This window comes from Cyclopterus lumpus, chromosome 9, assembly GCF_009769545.1.
Source record: "Cyclopterus lumpus isolate fCycLum1 chromosome 9, fCycLum1.pri, whole genome shotgun sequence".
NCBI classification, from domain to species: Eukaryota; Metazoa; Chordata; class Actinopteri; order Perciformes; family Cyclopteridae; genus Cyclopterus; species Cyclopterus lumpus.
Genome location: NC_046974.1, coordinates 17579172 through 17593489, shown reverse-complemented (window position 1 = coordinate 17593489; position 14318 = coordinate 17579172). Strand labels below are relative to the sequence as shown.

The following is a 14318-nucleotide window of genomic DNA, read 5'->3' as shown; positions in this document are numbered from 1 at the left end:
GTCAAAATCTCTTTCATGAGCCAACTTCAAATCAGCTCACGAGGCAATTTATGTCTAACTTTAGATTATATTAGAAATTGAATGAACCATAGTTATTAACTCAATCCACTTAATATGCATATTATATCACCTCATGATGTCCCTCAGAGACAATCAAGACATTCTGATGTTTGATTTTAAGATGAGAGCCCGTCAAATTCTCCTTCATGAGCCATCTTCAAATCAGTTCACGAGACAATTTATGTCTAATTTTAGATTATATAAAAAATTGAATGACCCATAGTTAAGAACTCATTCCACTTATTCTGCATAGTATACCACATCAGGGTGTCCCTCAGAGACAATCAAGACATTCTGATATTTGATTACTAAATGAAAGCCAATCAAAATCTCCTTCATGAGCTGACTTCAAATCAGCTCACGAGTCAATTTATGTCTAACCTTAGATTATATTACAAATGGAATGACCCATAGTTACACGGTAATTCCACTTCAGACGTATAGTAGACCATCTCAAGATGTCCCTCAGAGACAATCAAGACATTCTGATGTTTGATTTCTAAATGAAAGCCTGTCAAAGTCTCCTTCCTGAGCTGACTTCAAATCAGTTCACGAGACCATTTATATCTAACTTTAGATTATATTTAAAAATGAATGGTCCATAGTTACAAACTAATCTCACTTATTATGTATAGTAGACCATCTCAATATGTCTCTCAGAGACAATCAAGACATTCTGATGTTTGATTTTAAAATGGGAGCCTGTCAAAATCTCCTTCTTGAGCTGACTTGAAAAGTTCATGAGGCAATTAATGTCTAATTGCAGGGGGGGATATGAGACCAGAGGACAGTGTGGAGTTGATGATGTTTGTGAGGGGAGCAAGAGAGGAGAGTGAGGGGAGGTTTTTTCACTTAATTAAATACACTTTATTATAACTATCGATCCAAGATGTCCCTTTGTCCTTAAAGAATATTTCTGAACACTACAGTACCCTTTACATTTGTGCAGTCACATAGGAACTTTGTGTCTAGAACCATTAGGTTATTGATCGGTGCTTGTTTTGGAAGAGCATTGTTTTAGAGAAGCATGTGAAGCCATTTATTTTGTTTTATTTCTAGAGGTAGTTAGCCAGGCCTAGTTTTGTTATCTTGATTTATATTTGTTTGGCACTACCACACCTTACCCACTTCATGGAGAACCTTTGTTTTTTCACTACAACCGTGTGCAAATAAATCTTGTTTATTTCACTCCTACTCCTACATACACATACAAGTTAGTGGTTAGTGCTTTACAGGTATTTGGCACACTAATGCGGAAGTATAAATATATAAACATTAAAACAATGGGAGACTATTGCACGCAATGTTTAAGGTGGGGCGTTAAAAGGGTAGATGCTGGAATGTACAGTTAACAGGGTTCCCATGCACACAATGTCTAGGTGGACACTTTGTACTATTTAGTGGTAGTTTAGACCTTTTCCCTTTGCATTAAATCATTTTTGCAGGTATGGTATTTGTATAAAAAAATTGGCACTGCAGTGACCTATCTGCATCATTAAGCAGAAATTAAGCAGAAAGGCGCCAGGAAACACAGATATAGTTTAGTGTTAGTCCCAACTGAATGACATTGGTTTCCTATTTGTTGTAGAATTCAGTTTACAAAGCTTTTAATTTCTTTTAAATATTTCTGATCATTTTATACCTCATTCTGCACCAAGACTCCTAAACCAAATGTGGTAAATGTTGTCTAGACTCCGGACACATTATTAATGTTTTAGCACCAACACAATATCATATCAGCTCAATGGAAGTCATTTGAATCTCTCGTAGTTCATGAAGTTCAAAACCCATCAGACGACTTTAAGAAGAAAATATTTAATTAACCTAACCTACAAAGATGGTTGACATGGGAGGGTGCAGTTCCAATGTGTTTGAATATTTTTAATGATGACATGTACAATAGACAATAACAACTTCCTGGCTTTCAACCACTTCGAGCGGCTGATAATTAATACTGGCTTGTCAAAGTAACTCCTGTGACAGAACTACTCCATTTAAAACAACACAAAACATAACTTAGTTTATTTAGTATCTAACCTCCAACTATCTCAAGGAAGTACAGTATCAGTCTGTCTCCGGTCAAACAACTGATGGGTCTTTTTTTATTACATTTGATTGAGAGTGAAACAGAATGAGGAAATCCAAGATGCCAAACCAGAAAAGCCACCAGTAGTTCCTTAGTATTACCTGGTACCCATCTGGGCTGTTTGGACCAGATCCATTCAACAACCACCGTCCAATGAGATTAGGCTTTCCATGGGGGCCTTCACTCCAAACGGTCACAACACGATTCAGGCAAGAGGCCAGAAGGGGAACAAGACAATAAATAAATGTTAAAAACAAGAAGAGGTGACTTGAATCTGATGAGAAGTGAGAAGTGACAATGTTCACAAGAGAAAAACTAAATCAAGGCACACTGTTTTAGTAATAGAGTATAAAAGTTTAAAAGACTTTTTTGTTGTGGCTAAATGATTATCAATCTGGTTATGTGGATAATAATTTGGAGATGAGTATGGCATGTTATGTTGGGGTATTTCATCCATGACGGCTGTTATATAAGTTCTGAAAGTGTGTGCTGGAATTTGGTATTCTTGTGTTTTGCATGTATGCTGTATGTCAATCACCAGGTTCGTCATACCTTTGTAATCGTCTTGGCCTCTTTTGTCTGCATGGTGTTTTTTCTTTCAGGTACACTGCAGATGGAACAGGAAGGAAAGGTCATACTTTGTCTTGTCGTGGTTGTTTCCTCATATTTGGTTTAATCTGCCTTCATTTGCAGTAAATACTTTTTTCCTGCAAAGAAGTGATATATAACTGATAACTGACTGTTTGCTTTCTCAAGATTGAAGAATAACCTGCTAACTCTGTGTTTGCTGGTAGAAACAAAGCTGTTTTTTTATCTATGTGTACATAATCATAATTTGTATATGAAGTTATATTGCAAGATACAGGCAAACTGATAATAACTTAACATTTGTAGAAGTCATTCGCTTCAATGTAATTTGGTTTGCACATTTGGGACAGCATGGTGCAAATTGTGTGATCAGTGCAGGTTGATTCTCTGCAAAGCTCCTTCATGTATTATGTAATAATCTGCTAGTTTGTAGTGTTTCTTTTCTCGTGAATCTTTTTTTTCACATATCTTTGCAAATAATCTATGTCCAAAACTATTTTTATGTAGGTTCATAAAAAAAAAAAATGCAAACTACGTATTTGATTTCAAGTTAATCCTTGTGGAATTTATTAATTTCAGCTTTGTTTTGGTTTGCATTTTGGACAGCAAGTTGCCAACTGTGTAGAGCGGTGCTAACCAGCCTCTCCAGTACAGGTTGAGTATTTGTATGTAATAGAGATGTTGCATTATCATCAAGATATTTACTTGAAATGACACAAATTAATTGTCTGTAGCCAGTAGTCATAGTGACCTCCAGCTCAAACCTGACTGATGTGACCATTAGTGATTCAATGGCACCAGAAGGATGAGGAAAAACTGGAGTCAAAACTAAAAGAAGCAGAATAAGAGGAGCTGTTTCAATGTGCAAGCAGAGGAATATCTCAATAATGGAAACATCTATATGATAATGCTTGAAATGGCATATTCCCATGCTAGTTCTGCATGCTCCGGGTGGCATTTTAAAGTAATGTTTCATCCAGTTATTGAAACAGCGTTGTTTGTTTCATATGTGAATGCCACATGATAATTTATATATGTATTTATGTATTATATATTATATAAATTATTCATTAGTAGTAGTATTAATATTAACTATATTAACTGCAATGCCCTTTTCTGTTTAACGGAATCCAGTTGATGTGGTGGCATTTAAGTTAATGTGAAATAACTGTGTTAATGTTCAATGTTAATGAACTAATTACATTTCCTCAAAATGACTTGATCACTTCTTAAACTTAGTTTATTAAAATTTGGTGAATGTTCCACTTGCTGCTGGATTACTTTAGCTAAACGGAATAATACTAAATAACATCAACAGTAATACAACTACTGCCGGCTTGGCACTAGTGTGAGTACAGTGACGTAATGATCATCCATCCATCCATCCATCCATTATCAGCCGCTTATCCGGGGTCGGGTCGCGGTGGCAGCAGGTTCAGCAGGCCGACCCAGGCCTCCCTCTCACCCGCAACACTTCCCAGCTCATTCTGGGGGATCCCGAGGCGTTCCAAGGCCAGCCGGGAGATATAATCCCTCCAACGTGTCCTCGGTCTTCCCCGGGGCCTCCTACCAGTAATGATCATTCCTTCCTTAATATATTCCCTGGTTTTAGGATTAATTCCTGCAGCCCACTATATCTGTGACAGGGACATGCGGTCCAGGGAGGCAGTAAACCACTATTAATGATACAATACTGATCTGTGCTATAACGTAATCTCTTTATGATTTCAAGCATTTTCAGAATTAAAATCGATGAATGTGCGCATGCCCTGTTCAAACAGAGACGCGCGAGGTGAGGCAGCGACGAGCTGTGCTTTATCTCCGATTGCGCAATCCCTCACAAACTGGATTGAGGGCATGTCTTTTGCTTTCTCATTGTCACTACTGCAATAGTTGTAGAGACTTGTATTATATGTCCTTTATAGAATAGTGAGTGTCTTGCATATGGACATAAAGCCGCAGTGAAACAGTATATATATATATATATATATATATATATATATATATATATATATATATATATATATATATATATATATATATTGTTTTAAACAGGAGCTATAGAAGGATAGACTTCATGTACAAGTGAGTACACTGGGTGCAGAGGAAATGCTCTTTCTCTGAGCTGCTATAAACCGATGGAATCAAATGTACCTTATGTGTGTGCAAATGCTGATAGAAATATGAAAACAACCAGTAGCTGCTCTATTGGGTTCATATCTTTTTTTTGTAATTTGACTCTGAAAGACTTCACCGCACGTCACTGCTGTATCATACTATTTAGTATGCCAGAAAAAGATGTAGTATATCCACGCATGTTTTACATGCATTGTGTCCCCACTGCGCACTGCAGTACTGGGTAAGGCCGCATGGAGGCAGTACGCACGAGCCGCTCCGGTGGATCAGCAAGTCCACCCTCCGAAGCAGAAGGGTGCGGTGAAGCACCCGGAGGACGCACGAACGCCAGAAGAACAACAGCAGCAGCTCGGATGTTATTATCAATGGTTATAATCGACCTATAGACCATCATCTGGCGTCTCATCGCTGTGTGCTCCTTCACAACATGTCGGCCTCTGGCTTTATCCTGGTGGTCCTCGCCGTGTCTCTGTGGCCCGGTAAGATGCACTGGCAGCTGACAAGTCCTTATTGATTATGATGTCAAAGAGCAGGTTGTTATCGTGGGATTTATGACAACTTACATAAAAAACGGGTGTAACCTTAGCTATATACTAACTAATAACCGCGTGTACGTGTTTCTGTTTTAAAGGAGACTCCCGGTTCATCATAGACCCGTTTTCACTCATCAAACAGAAACCGCTGGTAAGCCTGAGCTTTATTCTCTATATTATCCCCGTTTTGTTTCAAAGGCCAACATACCAATACTAGATTAATGTAAAAAAGAATACACACACACACACACGTAGAGACTACTGTTCACACTAAACGGTGTAAGAACAATGCTAATGTCTCATTCAAAAACATCGGTGTGTAAAATATGTATTACTTAAGGGTGAAAAAAGGTCAGTCTTTATGTTTAAACGAAATGATGCTGACGTGCATGCCTTAAAGCCCAAATAAATCATCTGAGTGTGGCTTCTCCTCTTTAGACATTCGACATGTGTTCAGAGTGCAGCCAGGTCGTCCAGATGTCCGCCAACATGATTTCCAGCAGAGATACCAAGGTGAGGATGTTGATTGCTGACTCACTGTAGTTTCACTTCCCTTTCCTGACCACTGGGTTTGGGGAATTGGTTAATGGTGAAACTGGCAGAAACACCCATCAGCTGGGATCCCTGTAATGTCTTTAAAAGTTCAACCTTAAAATCAACGTTTATAAAAATATCCAATGAGAGAAAAGCCGACCCTTCGAATGTCAAAGCCTTGAAGTGTGCCGTCACAAAGGTTTACGCTTATCTTGCTTGCTCCTCCTGTTACTTTACTCTCTGCCGAGTAGACGCTTGGTATTCATGGACAAAGCATAACTACTCTGCCTTTGCAGGAGACTGTATATGAAACCTTGCATGCTCTGTGCCAACGCCTCCCAAGAGAAACGGCCTCAGAGTGTGATTCACAGCTCAAGGTGTATTTGCCAAAAGTCCTGCAGCAGACACCCGGTCATCTGGTAAGCGTATCATTTTACCATGGAAAAATAATCCACACTTTGGCCTTCCATGATAACCTATAAGATCATGTGCTTATGTAGAAACCAGGAGAAACCTGTCGGGCTTTTGGACTCTGTGCTGCCCACGAGGAGGAACTGCTGAACCTTCCCCCCCGCGCCACCGACGTGTCCGGCTCTGCACTCGCCTCGGCCACCAGAACCCACCTTAGTGTGAGAAAGCAGAAGTTGGTGTTAAAATGAAAGTTGAAATAAAACTGTTTTACTTTCATACTTTAAATGTCCCTCTTATCAGCTTGTTCTCTCTCTAGGGGCAGTTCAACCCTGCTTGCACCCTGTGTTTGTATATTATCAACAGACTGGAGACCCTATTGCCCAAAAATATGACTGAGGTGACGCTTTTTTAAAATATCTCTTTGTATTAAATCAGGCACATGTCCCTCACCATACATCACATCATGTAAATGTCTCCTCTGCCCTGCAGGATGCTTTGATGAAGATCATGGAAGAGGTCTGTGATCTCGTACCACAGAGCTATAAGGACCAATGTGATGATTTTGTCGACAAATATGGCACGCAGATTGTCGAATTCCTCTTATCGTCTGCTGCACCTCACGCAATATGCAGTCTTTTGCACGTCTGTTTGTTCAAGGAGCAGCCTGTTCCAGGTCAGTCGCATGTTTATAATGAGTACATTTGGCGGGCGTCTGCACATTCAGTAGGTTTGACGTCAAACCTCTGCTGATTCCCCAGAGCTGTTCCTTCCCTCGGATTGTGACTTTTGCCGCACGCTGGCTGCGCTGAGCCGCCTCCAACTGGGTCTCAACGCCACCGAATCCCAAACTTCCTCTTTCCTCCAATCTGTGTGTGTCCATCACCCCAATGCCATCCCCAAGGTCTCCCACTCACTCTAGATATCCCTCAGCACACAACCAAACATCACTATAATTAAAGAATGCATGGCCACTCCTTGTTTATCCCTTACATTAAATGACAGTATGTTTTCAGGTAAGTGATTTAGGCGGTTTTAATCCGATTGACAAAGAAAACATTTTTTGGGCACATTGCATACAAGTACTTTAACTCTCATGCTCTTTTCAGTGTGAGGCTTTCACCAAAATCTACGGCTCCCGACTGCAGAAGGTTTTGGGAAACCAGATGGACGGCCAACATGCTTGTGAAGTAAGAAAGAACACTTTTACAATGAGCTCTCTCACTGGAGGGACAAAGAGGAAACTGTTATATCGACAAGTCTTCACACAGGACTACAGATCCACAAGAGGATTTGTCTGGTGGAGCAGTCATGGTCAGCAGGTCCACACACCTCCACCGGGGCTGAAATTAGCTCACTGACTGATGCAAATTTGACAATTTTTTATAATTTGCAGCAGCGCACTTTTTAAGGTGACTTAAGAAATGTACACACTTTTGTTGATTGACGAACATCACTTACAACAGTACGATGCAACACTACTCATAGCGAGGCCACTTGAATACTCGTGAACACATTCTTTTGGCCCGTCTGTCCCGCAGAGAGCTGATCTGTGTGTTGCCGCAAAGAAGTTGGAGCCGCTGGGAAAGAATCGTTGTACCTGGGGGCCGAGCTACTGGTGCCAAAGCATTCAGACTGCTCAGAAGTGTGGCGTAAGTTCAAATCAAGAAGACAACATAAGTAATGTATTTCCATGAAACAGTATTTTTACCATTTGTAGCAGTGGCCAACCAAATCACCCCCCAGGCTTCTCTCATATACAGGACATGATAAACTCTGTTCTTCCTATTATTGAGTCAACTGTATGCTGGTTTTCAAAATGTCATTCCATGATGAATAACTAAATACTGTATTTATAGTAAGCAGGTAATACAACTAGTTGGGTCTAAAGAGACAGCTTACACATGGTCTCTTTCCCCACTGCGCTGACCAACTGACTGCTTCAAACTATTTAAAGCACTAATGTGATTTTGTGAATAATTCAATTTGTTTAACATCCTATTTCTGTTTTTATCTGCAGAACCATGCCTTCTGTGAGAAGTACATGTGGAAGGAGTGAAACAAACTGCCCGCCTGAGAGCACAAAAATAACTACTTTCTTTTTACAAATGTCTTGCACTGAAAATTCATGCCATATGCTAGTTTGTTCAATAAGCATACATATTGATCCTGAAATGATTCAGTTTGTATAGTGTCAGGCTGTGATTCAGTCTGAAACATCAGTTTCTGCAGTGATTTGTAGTTTTATGAGCAGTATTATTCTAGATTGCTAAATATATGTAATTATGAACATGGATATTGCAAAGAACGTTACCTAGGATGAGCTCTCAGTATGTAAGACATACTATTATTCTACTTGAATAGTATATGTTAGACTATTATCCTATGATCCCTGGTGCAAATAGGCACATACACATTACAGACTGCTAAACCTTCATTAAAATTAAACACAGACAGACACACGTGTCCTAGAGTTTGTTTATTTGGAAACATCCACATGGTAAAAACATAAAACAGTGAAAAAGATCAGGGAGTCATTTACATTTATTTGCTTTTTGTGGTGATAAAGAATACATCCTGATGCTCTTTTACCATTCACTCTATATCCTGCTGTTATCTTGAATCATTTAAATACCCAGTTAATTTCCAAAAGGAGGCCATTCAGGAACACGCTGCCTCACTTACTCCCCTGTGTGGTTGTTTGTGTCGTTGTCGTCGTCGCTCTCTTGTCTCTTCCAAATCTAAGAGGGAAAGAAAAAACACTTTGTTACGTTCAAAGACAATGTTTGGCTTCATGACTTAAAACTGCAATCTGGTATGAAAAAAAGGATTCAACCGATACAGGTTTTTGAAATCTACGGTACATTTATATATGAAAACGCAATACTTTTTCCTAATAATCATAATAATTATCAGCAAAAATCTCCACAGAATAAACAGATTAAATACATACTCTTCAGCAGCTCTTTAGGGAGGTATGGTCCATTTCTTTTTTTGATAATATTGGATATATTTACATGACTCTCTAGATGTATATCTTTACAAAAAGCCAGTTAAATTCATACATGCAAAGAACCAAAATGATTTAAAGATTTTATAGAATATTTGTATGCATCGATGATTGCGAAAAATGATGCATGTTGAAAAGAGTAATATGATCTATTCACTTTTTTTTCTTCATATCACTACTATTACGTTAAGTTGAAGGCTACTTAAATGGTCCGTGTGAGTGCCATCAGATGAAAGGTGATACACGTTTGACGTTGCTTCATGTAACACAGACATTTAGAACCACGCCTCTGCCACCATTACATTGACGACATGCTCAGAATGAGTTGAAGACTTGCCTGGATGTAGGCCTCCGACAGCGTAATCATCTGGGGCAGAATGTCAGTCACCTGCAGATCTTGCATCTCATACCACTTCCCAGTTCCCTGATCAAACACAAAAGGAGATTATTTGACCGTAGAACAAAACAATCCCTTGGTCAGATATAATTTGATACATTTTTAGTACCAATGCCACCAGAAACTGTTTCAGAAATATCTAGCTGCAACCTACATGATGCAGAACGTGTATCCTGTAAGCTCCTTCGGTGGGTTTCCCATCATGCACTACGTTGGCCACAAGGTCATATGTTGTGTTTTTCTCTGTAAGTTGAGCTTCTTCTGTCAAGTACTCACGGAGGTCGACATTCCTGTCGGAGCAAATACACAGCATAAACAAGTGCATATTCATGCTGGGGACAAAATACAGTTACATTATACAATAATAAAAACAACCATTCATTACTACTAGCAACATGCACTTCATGGTTCTGTTAAGCTGTAAGCTTTGATCGATGACATGTATTTTGGCTTACAGAATATAAACACTTACGTGATGGGGAAATTGACGATTGTGGGGTTCTTTTCCACAAAGAAGTTGTTCTTGGTGAATCTTTTGATGCAAAAGACGAGGTACGGGGGCAGTTTGGTCAGCTGGAACCTTTTGAGAAAATTCTCTTTGTAGGTTTTGTACTCCTGAATGTAAATGAGACAGGAGAGCATGCACGGGTGCTCAATAAAAAAAAAAACAGAAATGAGAGCAGAGGGCAGATTTGATGTGGGGCCGATTGCCCTGCGCCACACTGCAATTTGATTGTCTTTTTGCAAAACACTGTTGTAATTCATTCTGGGTAGTTGTCAGAGGTTATCTGTTCTTTATAAGAAGATCGGAACTGTGGACACCATGAACAACGTGAATTATCTTCTACTGCGAATGTGTGCATTTTGAAGAACTCAAAATCACAGATTTAACGTGGAGTTGTTCTCCAGAAAAAAAAGAGTAGCTTGTCAGAGAAATTTATTTTTTTGATTCCTGTGTGTGCCGTTATGAGTAGATGGTACCTGGTCAGAGACAGGTTTTCAAGATCTACTGATCCCAACCATCTTTCTGAGAGGATTATCAAACATGAAACCAAAAGGACAACATGGTCAAATTTGGCTTGCTCGGAAGAACACATTCAGCTACCTGAACTGACAGCGAAATTAGCAGTATAACAGCAAACTGGTACATAAACAGGGATATACCCACTCAGATTATCACTGGGCTAAACTGTGTGTGAAGTGTGAAACAGTGCATTACTTTAATCTGTAATTTTCTGGTACGGCATGTTTTTTTCACCTAAAAACACCAATGCTTTCCATTGAGATTACTGCTTTGCAACATTGCTTTCAGTCATTTCCATTATATATTGTGTATATATATATATATATATATATATATATATATATATATATATATATATATATATATATATATATATATATATATATATATTTAAGAAGATTAGTACCTTCTCCGTGTTGCCATTGAACTTGCCCAGGATGTTGAAGAGAGGGACCTGCGGGATAATGAGCTGCTCCTTCTCATCCTTGTACAGTGGAGCTGTTGGGAGGTCAAGGGTTAGAAACAGGAAGGTGGACTCAGACATCTGCTCCTGGTACTCCTCTGTCACGAGCAATGCCTGTTTCTCCTCTGGTGTCTGGAAAATTAAAAATGATATAAAACATGGATTCTTTCAAAGAACTTCAAATCCTGTTTTCACAGGGATTCATCTGAAATAGTACACAGTAAACCATTAACTGTCTGGTAGCACAATTAGATTTAAGGGCATGTGAACATATAGAATATTCTTTCGCCCTTTGGCTTGTATTTGAATATCACATCCGCATTGTCAGGCTATTTCTATTCCTCCTCGTGTTGCTTTTTATTTGGGATGCGTCACATTTTTGAACAAGTATTTATCATCAGAGAAACTAAACGCTTAGCCAGAGAAACTTTAAGTAAAATATGTTTAATTATGTGCCAAAACGTTTTGATTTAACCTATATTTTGAGAAGAAAATCAATTCAGAAGGTAAAGAGACCATTCAAAAAGTAGAATTATTATTATTATATTACAAAACTGGTCAAATAACTTAATAAACCTCAGCTATGCTATTAGCAACATCATTCATATTCCAGATGTCAATAAATTATTTCATAACAGCAGTAAACTCACTAAATCTGGGTGTGGAAGTTTCTTGGAGAAGATCCGCATGGAGCCTTGAAATGCTTTTGTAATGCTTGCTATGAGGGCAGACAAAAGTGGGCAGAGGTTTATTCACATTTGTTTTAACAATCAACAATACATTTAACATTTGACATGCTAAGACTAACTCAATTAAATTCATTTAAAAAAAAAAAATACAATTCACATTTGGTCAGAGTTTTTTCTTCATCTCAGAAACATTTACCATTAACATTCCAAATATATATCTAAATATAACCATTAAAGACTTTAATTGCGTATATTATGACCCAACGAATAGGGATGAGGCCATTTTGATTCTCTTCCGACTTACATGTTTTTTTCTTTGTGCCTCCAAGAGCACCGTGCAGAGCATTCAAGAACCACGTCATGAAGTCCACAGCATCTCCTGCAGAACAGAAAACGATCAATCAGCATCACAGCCTAGTTTCCAGAGAGCAGCATGTGTTAAAAGCCTTTCTGAGATCTGCAGTCCGAAGCATCGTACAGTACTGCATTTTTCAGTTTCTGGGAACTGAAGCATTACCTTGCTTGGTGATTTGGAAGTTCTTCTTGCTGCACAGCACAACAGCCTGCAGCATCTCATGTGGAGACACATGAGCTTTGAAGTTTCTTGGATTCCACAGTTTGCGCATCAGCTCACCAAACCTCTGCACCAAGAGGAACATGATGTCCCCCGGTGGCCTGCGGATTCCCCTGTAGTTTTCCTCCTCCAGGAAGTAGTTTCGCAATGGTGGAACATTGGAAAAAGCCTTGGTAGAAGAGGCAACAGGAAATGGTTGGGACTGATTATTACCTTTTTAACAAAGTCCAGAGACGGTCCACTGTGGCAGCTATTCATACCTGTAAGACCACATTGGCGTAGTCATTGGCTTTGATGTTGTTCAGCCCTACAATGCCTGGCAGGTAGGTCGTACCATCGTAGGCTCGGTATAGTTTACCCTGCTTGTCCAGCCCTGAGATGTGCAGCTTGGTGAAAGTTGGTTTCAGCACATACTGTAGAGAAAAGTGAGGATGTGTCAACAGATTACAAACCCAAAAGTACAGTATGTTTGACGCAGCACCACAATATTGACAATGCGACAGAGTATGACCCTCTGTGGTTTCAAAAATATATATATTTTATGCTGTCAGAGCATGATGTCTCATGCAAAGAAGATATTAATATTGTATGACTTGACTGTGGTGTAATCGTTTAAACCAGGATCAGCTCAGCCAATTAAGATCTCAACACCTGTAAATATACAGTTTTATAACAATATCAATATTATAGTTCTACCGAAAACAACAATAAGAGTGGGAATGTAAAGTGAGGATGCAGAGCATAACTTTTTTTTCATTAAATGAGAAGTAGAATAACGAACATGCTTGTAACACCATAACTTTACTTACGGTGATGTCTTCGAGTGAAGAGTCGATGATCTCGTAGTTGTCTGGCAGACAGTAAAACTTGAGTGTGTGCAGATTGAGGAACACATGATGGGTGAACTGCACACTGTGAGTGTAGGCATGGGACTTCAAACCTCTACCTACAAGGACGCACACATGTTTAAATCCATCAAAGCGCAACACGGTGGTTGATCCCTGGTTGAATGTCAGATCATCCACCTACCTTGGAAGTATTTCCCACATATAAGGCAGGCATAGACGTTGATGTGAGACAGCGAGATGGAGCAGAGTTTCTCAAAGTCAAAGTCCAGCACACTCCTGGTGGATAAACAAACTGGGAATCAGATGAAGAGCTCTAGTGGAGAACAGGGCTAAGTAGCATTTAGCACGGACATTAGCTATGCACGTTCAACTTCATCTTGCCTGTTGATGGTGTCAAGGTAAGGACAGTGGCGGCTTCTTCGGTCTTCTATCACACGTCCTCGGCCTATTTTGGCTGCCACTGCAACGTCAAGTGAAACAAAACGAACATAGTCGGACCATATTGTGTTCAATCAGTTGAACGAAAACTAGCTAAACATGCTAGCTGGCATGATGATGGGTTTGAACCATAAGAGTGATATCAGGACATTTAATTGGTTTCAGACAGTTCAATGTGTACACTCTACTGGTGCGTGTTGGCCTGTGTGACTGGACAGACCCGAGAATAACATCGGACTAACTTGTATCTGGCTCCTAGTAGCAGTAGCGGGCTACCTGCTAACCAAACGCAGCACAGACGTTACCAGTAAATAAACGTTACCTCTCCCTTCGTCATCGTCATCCTCCACTTCAGCCTCCCTTTCTCGCTTCAGAGAAACCATCATAGCGGTTAGTTCGCGAGCTTAATGTCAAAACAACGGAGAAGGCACTAGTTTATTTGGAAGAAATGAATGGGTCGAGCACCGTGCACGTCGAAACTCGCGGTGAACGAGCGGGTGTACGTCGAACTACCAAATGGGACAGTTAAA

At 39.5% G+C, this 14318-nt stretch overlaps 2 protein-coding genes across 2 annotated transcripts; one reads left to right on the top strand and one right to left on the bottom strand.

The window, feature by feature from the left end:
* Positions 1 to 5144: 5144 nt before the first annotated feature.
* sftpbb (surfactant protein Bb) lies at positions 5145 to 8427 on the top strand. The gene is made up of 11 exons (XM_034541429.1): positions 5145 to 5349; positions 5502 to 5554; positions 5842 to 5916; positions 6234 to 6356; positions 6438 to 6566; positions 6665 to 6745; positions 6838 to 7021; positions 7107 to 7249; positions 7455 to 7535; positions 7887 to 7997; positions 8366 to 8427. Exons 1-11 carry the CDS (start codon positions 5298 to 5300, stop codon positions 8402 to 8404), a joined length of 1071 nt encoding a protein of 356 aa, XP_034397320.1. The 5' UTR covers positions 5145 to 5297; the 3' UTR covers positions 8405 to 8427.
* A 382-nt stretch (positions 8428 to 8809) lies between these two features.
* On the bottom strand, positions 8810 to 14312 carry usp39 (ubiquitin specific peptidase 39). The gene is made up of 13 exons (XM_034541428.1): positions 14111 to 14312; positions 13732 to 13810; positions 13532 to 13626; positions 13312 to 13448; positions 12763 to 12915; positions 12446 to 12671; positions 12233 to 12307; positions 11890 to 11957; positions 11183 to 11371; positions 10225 to 10367; positions 9907 to 10042; positions 9693 to 9779; positions 8810 to 9086 (listed from the first exon to the last, which is right to left on the bottom strand). Exons 1-13 carry the CDS (start codon positions 14172 to 14174, stop codon positions 9027 to 9029), a joined length of 1512 nt encoding a protein of 503 aa, XP_034397319.1. The 5' UTR covers positions 14175 to 14312; the 3' UTR covers positions 8810 to 9026.
* Positions 14313 to 14318: the final 6 nt, after the last annotated feature.